This window comes from Protopterus annectens, chromosome 2.part0 (assembly GCF_019279795.1).
Source record: "Protopterus annectens isolate FY-2018-M chromosome 2.part0, PAN1.0, whole genome shotgun sequence".
Lineage (NCBI taxonomy): Eukaryota > Metazoa > Chordata > Ceratodontiformes > Protopteridae > Protopterus > Protopterus annectens.
The window spans coordinates 1,178,831,502-1,178,845,073 of record NC_056728.1 but is presented as its reverse complement, the minus strand read 5'-3'; the positions used below and the strand labels follow the sequence as shown (position 1 = coordinate 1,178,845,073).

The window sequence follows — 13,572 nt, the reverse complement described above, 5'->3', positions numbered from 1 at the left end:
AGATTTGAGGGTGAAAGTGGGTGTGATGATATATAGCTGTTAGAAAGGGATGGGATTAGATGATGGGGAATGCTTGGATAGGATTGCTACACTATTTATGAAGTAAGAGTGAAATTCGGTTGTGGTTTTAAGTGGTAACTTATTGGGAGAGAGGTTAGGGTTGATTTTTTTATCCATGATGTAAGTAAGATTTCTTAAGAGGGTTGACCAGAAATGTTTAAGGTTGTGTTTACTATTGCTCTGTATGTTGTTAAAGTATAGCTGTTTGCCTTTATTTATTTGTTTATTTGCATGGCTGCAGAAGATTCTAAAGTTTTCTAGATATGGTGGTATTTTATATTTTTGCTGTTCTTTACACACTTTTCCCTGTCTTGCTTTAGCATTCTACTCTTTTTGAATAGCCAAATAGCATTTTTAGTTTTAGTTTCTTCTTCATGGGAAGTGCAGGAATGTTTGGGATATTTAGGAAAGTTATATTGAATTCATTTACTACATCATCTAAGGGGAGGATTTTTAAATTGTCTCAGTTAGTAGATGATAGGATAGTAATTAATATTTCTTGGTTAAACTTGGACAGGCTGCACGCAGTTTTATAAGTATGCTGTTTAAGTGGCTATGTGAGATGTCTGTTTCTATAGATTGGGAGTTGGTCACTGTGAGAGTCTGACATTGTACCTGTGGTGGCAAATTTATAAGGGTCTGGTACTACTATGCAGTCTAATAAGGGGTTTGATGTCTTGCTATAATGTGTGAGGTTTTTAATTAGTTGTGTGAAACTATATAAGTTCTTGCTAGAAGCAAGGGAGTTAGAGGTTATGTCCAACCAATTGATATTGATATCACCTAGTAGTATTTTTTTCTTTTGGAATTATTTTGGGTATCCAGTGGTAGGATATTGTCCAGTGTAGCTGTATCGTCACCAGGATAGATGTATTTAACAGTAATGCATATCTGTTTAGTTTTGTTCATTTTTCAGGAATGTAATAAGATCTGTAGAATTTAATTTTGGAATTGGTTTATTGCACGAGGAAATATGGTAGTTATTGGTAAATTTTAAAGCAATGCCACCTTTCCTCTTTATATGGTTACTACAGATGATATTATATCCAGGGATGTAATTACAGAATCTTTTATACTGGGTTTAAGTCAAGAACCAGTTATAGTGAGAATAACCCAAGAATAATTTAAAGTTAGAATATCAGGCTTGCATTAAGTAATCTAGGCAAGTAGTTCAGTAGATTTATTTCTTATGATTCTGATATTTATTGGGGCAAAAGGTAAATCTAGATGAGGGTTAACCATTTTGCAGTTAGAGTAGTGTTTAGAATGGAATTGTTTTGGTGTTGATTATGATAGGTGGGGCCAGGATTAGGGTGAATACCTGCTTGGAAACTTTTAGTATATTGGAGTTTAATTGATTCTTGTTTTTAAAGTGCATGTTTCCAATTAATTTTATTTTCATTTGAGGTGAAATGGAGTCAACCAGTCTAAATTTGGGGTAAAGGTTAAAGGCATCATTAAATAGGTTTGGAGCAATGTGTGGAGAGTTAGGGAAGAAGCATGAATTGATAGTTGGGACAGAGTTGGAGACAATGTTGGGAGCAATTATTGAGTTATGGTCAGATGACCGGTGACTCAGTAGAAAAAGAATAGAGGATATGCTTATTAACTAAAGAGATTTGTATTTTTATTGATGTCAGGTAGTGGGAAAGAAACAATCAAGAAGGAAGCAAGAAGTTGCAGGGCTGTAGGATATATAGTGGTAGTGGAGTCTGAAAGCTGGTAAAAGGTAGGTAGGAGGCACTTTCTATGAAAGAAGAGAGTTTGGTTGTCATGGGATTTTATCATATGTTTATAAAATATAAGAAATACAGAGGTTTGAAAGGATAGAGTATGAAGATGTAGTTAAGATGAGACGTAGCAAGGATTTAATACAGGAAAGCAAAAGTTGAAATGTTGAATAATAGATAGGTAATGTTGAGGAGGGGTATTAGTATGAATTGATATAGTGCAAAACAGTATGGGAGGAAAACAGTTTGTTGGGAATGATGGTATAAATCAGATGGAAGTTGAGAAATAAGTAAATATAAACAAGAGTGTTTGTATGATAGTACTAAATTTGTTTGGGAAGGGTTAGGGGATGGGCATTACAGGAGAAATGTGTATGTTGGAAGCATAATGGCAGAGTAAGATGGAGTGAGTGGGAATTTTGGGTAGGGTAGCCGGCTTCTCAACCTATGGTCAATTATTACAGTGAGCAGTCAGTTTATAGCCAGTATATTTAATGTTAGAGTTTTAGAGTTAAAGGACAACTCTAAAACTCCAACATTAAATATGCATAACCATAACCCAGTTACTTTTTTATCCTGGAAATATGTTTAGATAATGTTTGCCATCAAGAAATCCTTTGTAACCTTTCACGTTTTTTGTAGCTTTTTTTGTTTGTTTGTTTTTTTTTTACAGATTTTGAAGGTTCCACAATGATGTAATTTTCAAATCTCACATTGTTTCGGAAATTAAATGTTTCTAATCCTGCAATGGCTACATAACATGGACATTGTGATTTTTATTTATAGTAACCACTCTCACACTTACATCCTGCAAATTTAGCTTACTGAGATCAGTACAGTGTACATATTAAGAGCTCAAGTGAATTTGTTTTTCAAGAACTAGTTGCTGAATACATGTTTAAATGAAGGCCAGTGATGAGTTATTACATAAACTGATAAACTTTCTCATTTTGGGTGGTAAGGTGTTGTTTAACAGTGTGAAAAACTAAGGGTAGCAGCTGTTTGCCTTCCTAGATCTTTAAGATGACAGCTACTAGCTACCAGTAAATGAACTAAACTGATGGCTTTTTTACACCTAGCAACTGTAAAGCAGATGGAAGGCTGGAACTTTTGTAAGGACTTAATGTACTTTAACAAAACTGATTCTTCATTGTATTTGCTAAAAAAATGTAAATTGTCTAAATGTTTTTCTCAGTTTATAGTAAGCACTGGTTACACTAATTCAGTGAAAATAAGTATTAACTCTGTTTTTCATAAACCATCTAATATGCCAGTGATTGACAGACATATCACCATATCTAAATACATGAGAAAAATAGCATTTATAATCCCTAGGTTATGGCATGTTATTGTGACCAAAGCTGTATTCTGGATGGAGCCCAAGGAGAGAAAAACAAAATTGTTTCAGTAAAGCAGCCATTCTGGGATATAAAAAGACAGATTGATACTAATGCGTTGGTAAGGCATCAGATAGAATAAGAAGATATAATGAAAAATGCATAGAACATTCAGTTTCTGAGTTTTCCTTCCTTTATGGCCTCTATACCTGTGAAAAAGAGTACAGCTAGGTTTATTGTATGCATTTTGCATATCACACTGAAAAGATCAAGACCTAGTTACAATAAAAACTGTAACTAAATAGAATGTCAGTGAAGAACTCTGCGGATTTTCCCCTTTATTTATTTATTATTTATTTATTTATTGCCATTTGATTACCGGGAAAGTCCGACTGGGTAGAAGCTCATTTTCAGTGGAGGCTGGGGGAGAAAAGCTCCAAGTTATTATAAAACATTTTAAAACATGGGTTAATAATTGATACAAGGCAAATGACGATCATTTAATATTTAGAAACATTTTAGACAGTTTGCAGAGAAATTAAAAGTAAGTCTAATACAAATAAGAACTGGATTTTGAAGTGAGGGGAAAATGGGCCTATAGTATACGTACTGTGAAAGTCAGGGAATAGAATTCGATAGCAATAGAGAAGTAAATGAAGAATAGAGAGTAAGGAGGTATAAGGAATGAAAAGGTACTCGTTCACATTCATGTTTTGTGAACTGCCAGCCTTTTGAGTATGGCTGTATCAAAAATATTAAACTTTAGTTAATAAACATATTTAAATAAAGTGAGGTACATTTTTCCATCTTATTAGTAAATGTGATACATAACTGAATGGCACAGCAAAGTATACTATTATGTCTGAAACATACAGATACCTTTTCATGTGTTCTTTTTTTGTTTTTGCCTCTTTGCCCCCTCAGGGTATTTTGAGCTCACTACTTCACCTGCATTGAATATTTCCAGTAGACAGTTGCTACCCAACTGGAGGGCCCATTATCTAGATAGCCAATAAGGTGTTTTTTGCCTTGTCATTATGCTGGCTATGAAGGCATTTCTATTAGGACCGTAACCCAAACACTTGTGGCTGATGTGAGCAGCTGTGTCACTGCAGGGAGTACTAAACACTCCATTTGCTTATACCTGCTTCCATTACAAACTATAATGGCTACTTCCTTCACTATTGATTACTAGGTCCATGTCCCTGGTCTTGGACAGCCTTGACTTGCATTGTTGCAATCAACTGATTGGAGCCACTGCACCTGTACCCCAGGATTGGTGAGCAGGCTCTGACCATCCACTCTCATTCTCCCCTACACAGCCCTTACTGTCCCTGAGAAATTAGCTAAACTCAGCCATTGGGTTATCCCTCTATATCACAGATTTAGTCTGTCCAGATTCCATCCTATGCAGAATTGTTTTTTGCAGGAATGAATGGGTAGGAATCGACCACCCTTTCATCCCTTGTGAAGATCTTAAGTGTAAGGTCATATGAACCGTGAGAATTGGGAATACCCAAGTTTGCAGAAAAAAAGAGTATTGCTTATTATTTCTTCATCTGTGATGGAATGACATCAAATTTAGAATGTATTAGTAATTGGAATCTGGTGGTATGGTCTCCTCCAGCATGGAGGGGGTGCATTGAACTTACTTAGATCAGGTTTTATAAGCAGTTTTGTTTTAGCAACTGTGTCTGGTTTTGTTCTTTTTATATTTGTTATCCTGACTGCTGGCCTTTTAAGTCATTGTGTCTTGCTATTTTGATCTAATGTTATTTGTTTTTTTACTTTTTTAAGGTTGTATACTGGGATCCATAGTACATTTTTTTACCTAAAATGCACTAAATTGTTATTTCAATCAATTAAAGGTGTATTGCAATACGATCCTCCTGTTTAGGTTGGAGTCTGCTGTACCACAGTCAGCAAATATTAGATGAGCCTAACATTTCAATTGTCTTTCTACCTGTTATGAACTACAGTTTGGTTCTGTGCTTTAGAACCATTTTCATGAACTTATTAAGAATTATTTATATATACATATTGCAAATCTCGATGGCACCTAGGATATGTTGCTTTCGAGATCAGGTAGGTTTAACAATCCATATTAGATCAAGAGCAACAAATGAAAAGGACAGCTGCTTTTCCCAATAATCTTTTTTAGTACATCCTGAGTTCATATACAGTAAAAGACTTACAACTGTGTTCTAATATCAGATTGTAAATATTAATCAAGGGTATTAGATTTACCAGCTGTATGGATTCTGAAGATTACTGTCCCATCAGTCATGCCTCCACAACATTTTAACATTTACTGTATAATACTTCAAATTATTATCAGTTATAGAGTTTTCATTTGTCCCATTGTGCACTATAAAAATGCATCAGAGCAGATGCAGTCTGTTCATGCAGTAACCCCTGTCAAAGGAAAGGTTCTTTCAAAATGTACAATGATCCAGTTACAAGTAAGAATAATGCATACTAATTACTGCAAGCTAAATGCAAATACTGCAACTCTTTTAAAGTGTAATTCGAAGTGCTATTATAATTCGGATTGTTGCTTTCAGGGTGGAGTAAGTGGATTGACTGGAGTTCTGGAATTTAAAGAAAACGGAGAAAATCCTAACATAGACTTTGAAATTCTGGGAACAAATTATGGAGAGGATCTTGGAAGAGGCATTCGCAAGGTAAGCCATAGATATGTTGAAAGATGTGCAGTGTTGATGATACTACAAAACTTGGTCTAAAGTCATGCTGCTGATGACGATTGAAATGCCATGTATAAAACACTTGGAGACTGTCAGTGAGGACATCTGATGCACACTAAGCTATTAAAGAATGCAACCAGGGGTGGTTTACTGAAAAACATTTAATATTCATGCAAGAAAGGATATCTTGGACAGCAACCCTGAGAGAATAAGTTTTAACATGAAGAAATAGTCAGTAAATTAATTCACATCATAGATAAGAAACTATTGTCTGCTGATCAGGGGCACTGCACAATTAGAATGTTTGGGTGACCAAAATATTCCCAAATCCCTAATGGTTATGAGACATATTGTTGCAAAATGAATGTAATTCTAAAAATAAAATTCTAAATGTTGATGTTCTGTTAACCTGTTCAAAGGTATTTAGTTTCTTACTATGGCATTAGTAGCAGAACCCCCACCCCAATACTTGTAGGCATGATTTGCTATGTGTAAGAATAAAAAGTTAATGTTTGAAGACGCACACAAAGTAATTTAACTAATGTTTATGCACCCAGCAGTAACAGCTAATTATGTTCTGCTACTGCTCTACTTTGTTGTTCTCACAAGTAAATATTTAGCACCCCCTACTGTTTACTGATGTAGCCTTGAGGTGTAGTCATTGTTTGAATTGACAAAAGTTGTTTTTTTTCACACTTTTTTTTATATTTCTTAATTTACATGACAGTATAAAAAATGTAACTTTAGCTCATGCTATGTCCAGCTTTAAGTTACCTGAAGTAACTATCCCCACATTCTTGATCATCTAATATCATATAAAAACGACTTCTTCAGTCTGAAGAAATCTTTTTTATAAGACAAAAGCATTTTACTGGGTCAGTAAAGTATGTTTTGGTTCAGGGATTTGTGTGTTTATATCAGTCTAGAATTGTATCATGTTACTGGGAAAGCTTTTCCATTGTCATCTCATATCATCAAAGACACATCTTTACATTTTGATTATTATCATATACTTTCCATCTTGCATAATTCACTTTGCATTGTTTTTATTTAGCACATATATTACCTATATCCATTGCATATACATTTTCCTACCACAGTCCATTGTTTTGACCTTGTCAAGTTCACTTTAATTTTTGCCATACTGTCATTGTTTACTGTCTCAGTGTTTGATGTTTTGCACATTATTTGAGTTTTAATAGCATTGGTGGTTAGTTAAGAATGCCCTCCCAGTCCTGCGTCATTAAGAAAAGTATGTATCACTTCAGTGGCTAAAAGATACTGAGTTCAGGAACCTAATAAAACTTAAGCGCCAGACTCCATAAATGGAGCATAACATTTCAAATTGAAATTGTGGAATTGCTATCACTATACTATCTGAATGCAGTGTCATCTGTGTGGGTTCTATGTTACCTCTTTCTCTTCATTGATGCTTTCATTTAAGCAAAGAAGTCAACAGACTGCTGTTGGTTTTACAAATGCTGTTGCATTCTGCCAGTATCTGAAAGTTATAGCGTGCTAAAAGAGTTAAAGGTAACAGGTGAAATTACATTTTTTTTTTCTGTGTGTGTGTGTGTATGCGTGTGTGTGCATGTCACTACATCTATGTGAGCATGTTATTTATTCTCTTTCTTTCAGTTAGCTAAACCACAGCCTGTGTAGTGGATTAGCTACATACAACACTGATACATTCTAACCCTGTGTCTTGTTCTCTTGGTAGTCTCTACCTTTCTCATTACTGTGAACTGGACAGTATTGCTAATTCATATTTAATCAATACCTCTGTTTCATAAAGATTGCTTGTTTAGACAAACAATTTACAGATTATAACTACTTGTTTTCCTTCTATGGATTTAACTAATCTCCCTACACATCACTTATTTTTAGATTTATTGTTTCATTGGATGTCAAAGCAGTCTTTCGGAGTGTTATCTTTTCTGCTAAATAAACACAGACTCTAATGTAACATGACAAACTTTGATTTTTATAGCATGTTGTGATCCTGTTCTATGGTTTCATTTTTTTTTTCACACACACACACACACACACACACACACACACACACACACACACACACACACACACACACACGGACGCACACATGCACGTGTGCGCATGCACACACTCACACGCACACATACACACACACACACACACACACACACACACACACACACACACACACACACACACACACATACACAGTGTCTATCTGTGAGGTGTAGCCTGAGCTGCATTTTTTCTGCACTAGCATTTTTCAAGATTTCTTTTTTTCCAGCCATTTGGAAGTAAATGCTATATTTCCCTTTCTAGGCACATGTGGATATTTAAGCATTGTATTCAACATCAGTAACTAACTCCTGATGAAGAGCTCACGCCAGCTCAAATGCTCTACTAATTGCAAAACCTATGTTGGTCCAATGAAAGGCTTCACATCGTGTCTGTGTTCCAAAGTCTTTGCGTTTTCTGTTAGTGGGCCAACATTACATTTCTTTAATATTTTTAGGTATATGAAGGTGAGGCACCGCCACTTTTAATGCAAATGTCTGATTTACGGTCTGATTTAGTAAGGTAGGATGAGAAATATGGAGCTGTGGAAGATGTGCCCACATTTGTCAAAAGTAAATCAAAGATATTGGGACCCCTAGCGGGATGGTTAACTTTTTCTAAATGAGAGCTACCATTTATATTGTCAAGGAATCACTGGGTATGCTGACCATTGATGGTGTAAATCAACCTGTTGATTGATGGATTGTTGACGTTCCCAGTTTAAAGGTGATAGGTTTAATGGCGATTTCAGCTAATATGTTAATATAACTATAGTACACAGAAGGTGACATAGAAAGTGTTTTATAGCTAGCTATAAAGTGGTAATTCATGTTCTTTATGGTGATTTGGATATCTAGGAGTTCAAATATATTGTCCCAAGGAATATGTCATGAGGTGATGATATCTTTGACAAAAAATATGATATGCCCCTACAGTTCTTAATAGGTCTAAATATGTGTTATGGACTATACCTATGAACAGAGAGAATGCTTTCATTGCTCATAAATTGAAGACATGCTTAGCAGTTTTATGTTCATAAGGCTATATAATGCTCTTTATATTCCTTTCCTGAACCAACTCAAATAGCCACATGTGTCCATGTAATTGTTCATTGGCACCATACCTGTAATATCCTTCCATTTGGGCATATAATCTGAGTCCTGAGTCAAAACTGTTATGATAAGTTCAGTAGTCTTATAGTAAGCCCTGCAAATCTGATAGTCCCAAACCCCCTTGTTCAATTATCATTATTTTTTCACAATGTATCTTTCTCTTCCGTTATCCTAAACAAACTCCTTAATTGCCTTTTTCATGAACTTCCATATCTAATCTCTTAAATGATGCATATAAATATGACCTATATTCATAACTCTCAACCATTTTTTACAGGTTTTGAGGTTCAAGTAATGGGGTGCCATGATTCCCGAGTGGCACCATTTAATTTCCAAATTTTCCAGTTTTTTTTTAAATTTTATTTTCTGTCTTTTTGTGTGCTGACATCATTATGTGCAGGGACATGGGCAATGATGTCAGCTCCGTGAATAGCCTGCCAGCCTGTCTGAATTGGGCTCATGGGATTTCCCAGCTGCTCGAGAGATTTATACTTAGCGTGTGAGCCATGCATTTCCCAGACTGTTTGCATCTAATTTACCTTCTTTCAGACAAGCCCACATTCTCAGCTAATATTTACACAGTTTGCAGGGCAAGTTATTTATTTTTTTTAATCACTGCAAGGGGAAGGGCTTGATGTGAACCACCACCCAGATGCCTTGGTATTAGTCATTTACTGGCCAAAAAAAAAAGGTTCTTGGAACTGCCACAATATGTAGCATTTTTACCCGGGACTTTATTCTGTTTTCAAATACACAACAGTCTGTTTGTCGCATCTGTGATTGTCCATTGTCACTTATAAATTAAAGCAAATAACAACCCCACTTACTCTATTGAGACACTCAGTCAGGACTGTTGACTAGGGTCACGCATTCAAACAATTTTACACCGAACATTTTGGCATGTGTATACGTACTTACAGAGTTGTCACACTAGGAAGCAGTAATCAGCAATCGGAAGTTGTACACCATTAAAAATAAATAATATCATAATGCAGTTCCTATAGTATGTGCTCATGTCGTTACTAGTCTTGTTGTATGTCGTGGCTTCCCCAGAGTTTGTGGATGTGTGCCCAATCTGTTCAAGAACATCTCTGATTACAGTTATCAGCAAGTTGAAGTAGCACAAAAGTATTATAGCAGTGGAAAATGTGCAAGTATGATGTTGCAACCTTATATGTTTACACAACTTTTGCAATTATAGTTCTCAACGACTTTCCTTGAGAATCCTGGATAAAGTAATAGGAACAAAGGACCCCAATCAGGGACAGATGTTTTAAGCACTACTCCAGTTTACTTAATATGGCCATGAATTTTAGGCCCCAGCTGCTCCAGTTTGGTAAGCTGCAAGAGCTTAGTGTTAGTGGATCAAAGTAATTCTTCCATAAGCAATTTGGTAAGCTGCAGGAGCTTAGCGGTTCTTTTCTTTTGCGACAAGGGTGTGTGTGAATGTAGTAGCATGTGTGTGTGTGTGTGTGTGTGTGTGAGTGTGTGTGTGTGTGTGTGTGTGTGTGTGTGTGTGTGTGTGTGTGTGTGTGTGTGTGTGTGTGTGTGTGTGTGTGTGTGTGTGTGTGTGTGTTTGGATACCCAGTTGATAAAAGCACTTAACTAAATGTAATTACATTTTGTTTTGTTTTTATTATCTTGAGTGCCTTATTTGAATTTGGTGTTTTGTGGTTCTGCCAACTTGTGTTTTCATGAAATTCTGGTGACCTTTACACAGGTTTTGCTGTTGTTTGGAAATGACTGCAAATCAGATAGGGGAGACAACTAATCTGAAAATAACAGAAGTATATGATTCTGTGTGCACCATTCAGATCAGAGTGGAACTAAAACAAGATAATGAGAACAAATGAGATATAACATGCACACCTCCTTACTCACTGTAAGCATCCCCACTTTTTCTTCAAGGTTTGCATTCAATTATTTCCTATACTGATGCTAAAAGCTTGCTTGCATAAAAAACATTCTTGACTATTCATTACTATCCATGCATCCATTTGAAAAAGTTAACTTTCTTAACACGAACCTAAGAACTCTCCTAATTTCTTTGAAAAGCATTTCTAATGGATGTCTGTTCCATATATATAGATAGTATGCTCTGAGTACAAAAACGCTTCCTCATATCACTCCATACCTGGACAATTTCTAGACTCATGTTACATGCCAGCATCGGTTTCATATGTAATATTGCCATTACTTGTCATTTCTAGGTATGTATAAGCACTTATCAAAGCATCTAGTTCAAACATACTAATATCATTTGACTGGGCATGTTAACAATATAGGGGAGAGACCTGCAAGAGAACAATGCAAACACAGACTTGTAAACATCAAGCTAATGAGCTGACTTTAGTAAATCCAACTATTAATTGGGATGCCTAGGGGGTTTCACCTTAAGTGACAGAAAAAAAGAATACTGCACAAAATACAGTGATCATTATTATATTTTTATGAATAACATTAAATTTATAATAAACTAGTAGTCCTTATAGGAGTCATATAGACATGTATATACCCCTGCAAATGGGGGGTGGATGTCTATTTGTGTAAACCTGCCAACTGTATGAGCAAAACTTCAGCCGTGTTTCCAAAATATTTTGTGGGGGATAAACTTCTATCTTATTATGGGTGAAGGGCTACATGATTTTTTATTCTTTATTATGTTTTTGCTGGGCTATTTAAAGCAATTTATATGTGGCACAACTGTACTGTACTATACAAGGAATATGATTTAATACAATCAGGAAGGTGTATCAAAGAACCCCATGTATGTTTCTTTTGCAAGGGGCCTATGATTGAAAACAGCCGAAAGGTAATCTTTATCTGCCACTGGCCAGATGCATCTTCTTTGAATGTGGATTTCAATGCTGTTTCAATGAATGTGAGTTTCAAGGGCAGAGAATTTTTAATGCTAAGTCTAGTTTCATTGTGAGACTGCATTGCTTTGTTTAGCAGATGTCTATTAGTATTTGTGCTGTAAAATGTAAAATAAAACTTTTAAATGAAATCCAAATCAGTGTAGAAGTAAAGCAGTGTTTATGGTAAATGGGGTAAAATAGTCAGGCAATGGGACATTGGAATAGCTGCAGGGGGGAGGGCTGTGTATGGGGAGTCCTCATTCAACCATGATTTTGTGAGGGGGGAAGGGTGGCATACTCAGACAGCCCCAGGCAGCACAAACTTTAGCTATGCCACTGATCAGTAGGCTATGGAGAATTACTTTTGGAGGTCCTAGCAAACTAAAATATTCTTGAGCTAAGATTAGAATGTTTCCTGCTATTAAATGCCCTACTTTTACCATAAAACCCACATACTGCAAGTCACCAAAAACAAAATCCTAAGGTTCATCATCTTCCCCTTCCCAGTGAACATCATTGCTACACATTTAAAAAAAATAGTTACCATTTACTACAGGGTCTGGGTCTGGGGCCATATTTTGGTTGCCTGCTCTTCAGTTTGTGTTTGAAAGTTGACATCCCACAATTCCATTGGAGTGGGTGGGGTTATGTAAATATGTATGCACATTTTATATTAATCAGCATACAGATGTGTACCTATTTGTTATGGGCATTTGTCCAGATTGTTGATGTCTCCAGGTTGAGAGGTGTGCTTCTATTCATAGGTTCATAGGTAGGTACTAGGCTATTGGCCCTAGGGCCCATACAAGCCTAGCCAAAAAATGTACCCTGGCTTTCACCACCCAAGAAAATTATTTTCCTGTGCCCCTGTTGAGCAGTGCCACAGAAGTGATCCCCGGGGTGAATTTCCCATTTCCCATCCAATCATCAAGATTTTTCTTGAAGAGTGCTAATGAGGAGCTCTGTTTGACATAGATAGGTAGTCTGTTCCAGAGTATGGGAAGTCTCTGGGACAGAAATCTATCCCTCCAGCATGTTCTGTTTATTGTGGTGACAAGGTTAAGGTCCCTAGAGCATGTAGTTTGGAGGGATTGGGATTTCTTTAAGTGGAGCATGTCCAACAGCTCTGGGTTTGACATAGCTTTGTATGTTAGGCAGAGATCACCCCTGAGTAGGCGATATGCGATGGAGTAAAGCTGTAGTTTTTTAAACCGGTCTGCATAGGGCATCTGTTTGAGGCCAGTAATCCTCTTTATGAGGTATTTCTGTGGTCTTTCCAGTTGTTGTAGATGTCTTGTGAGGTACATACCAAAAGGGGCGTTGTACTCCATAATGGGTCTAATGGGTGATGAGTAGAGGGGAACAATGACCTCTTTTTTTCTGGATGAGAATCCTTTTGTGATGAGATGAGCCATGTAGAAGGATTTCCTGACCACTGTGGCGATGTGATTATCAAAGGAGAGACTACTGTCCACCTGTGTCCCAAGGTCTCTTATCACATTTTCGGCATTAAGTAGACTACCAGCTATGTGGTAGTTCATGGGTACAGAGTTTTTACCAAAGGGGATGACAATACACTTTTTGGAATTGAGCTTCAGGCCATGGCTTTGACACCAGGTATCTGTCTCAGTGAGGCCCTGTTGTAGTTTGTCCACATCATTAGGAGTTTCGATTATGGCTCCTAGTTTGCAGTCATCTGCAAACTTTGTTAAACAAAGACC

At 36.5% G+C, this 13,572-nt stretch overlaps 1 protein-coding gene across 1 annotated transcript in view; it reads left to right on the top strand.

Annotated features, from left to right (window-relative positions):
* The window catches only part of GRID2 (glutamate ionotropic receptor delta type subunit 2), a 4,699,489-nt gene that overhangs the window by 2,685,769 nt on the left and 2,000,148 nt on the right, over positions 1 to 13,572 (top strand). Inside the window, exon 8 of the mRNA XM_044061387.1 lies at positions 5,692 to 5,811. Within this exon, the coding sequence (XP_043917322.1) occupies positions 5,692 to 5,811 (120 nt within the window). The remainder of the gene's footprint in view (positions 1 to 5,691; positions 5,812 to 13,572) is intronic.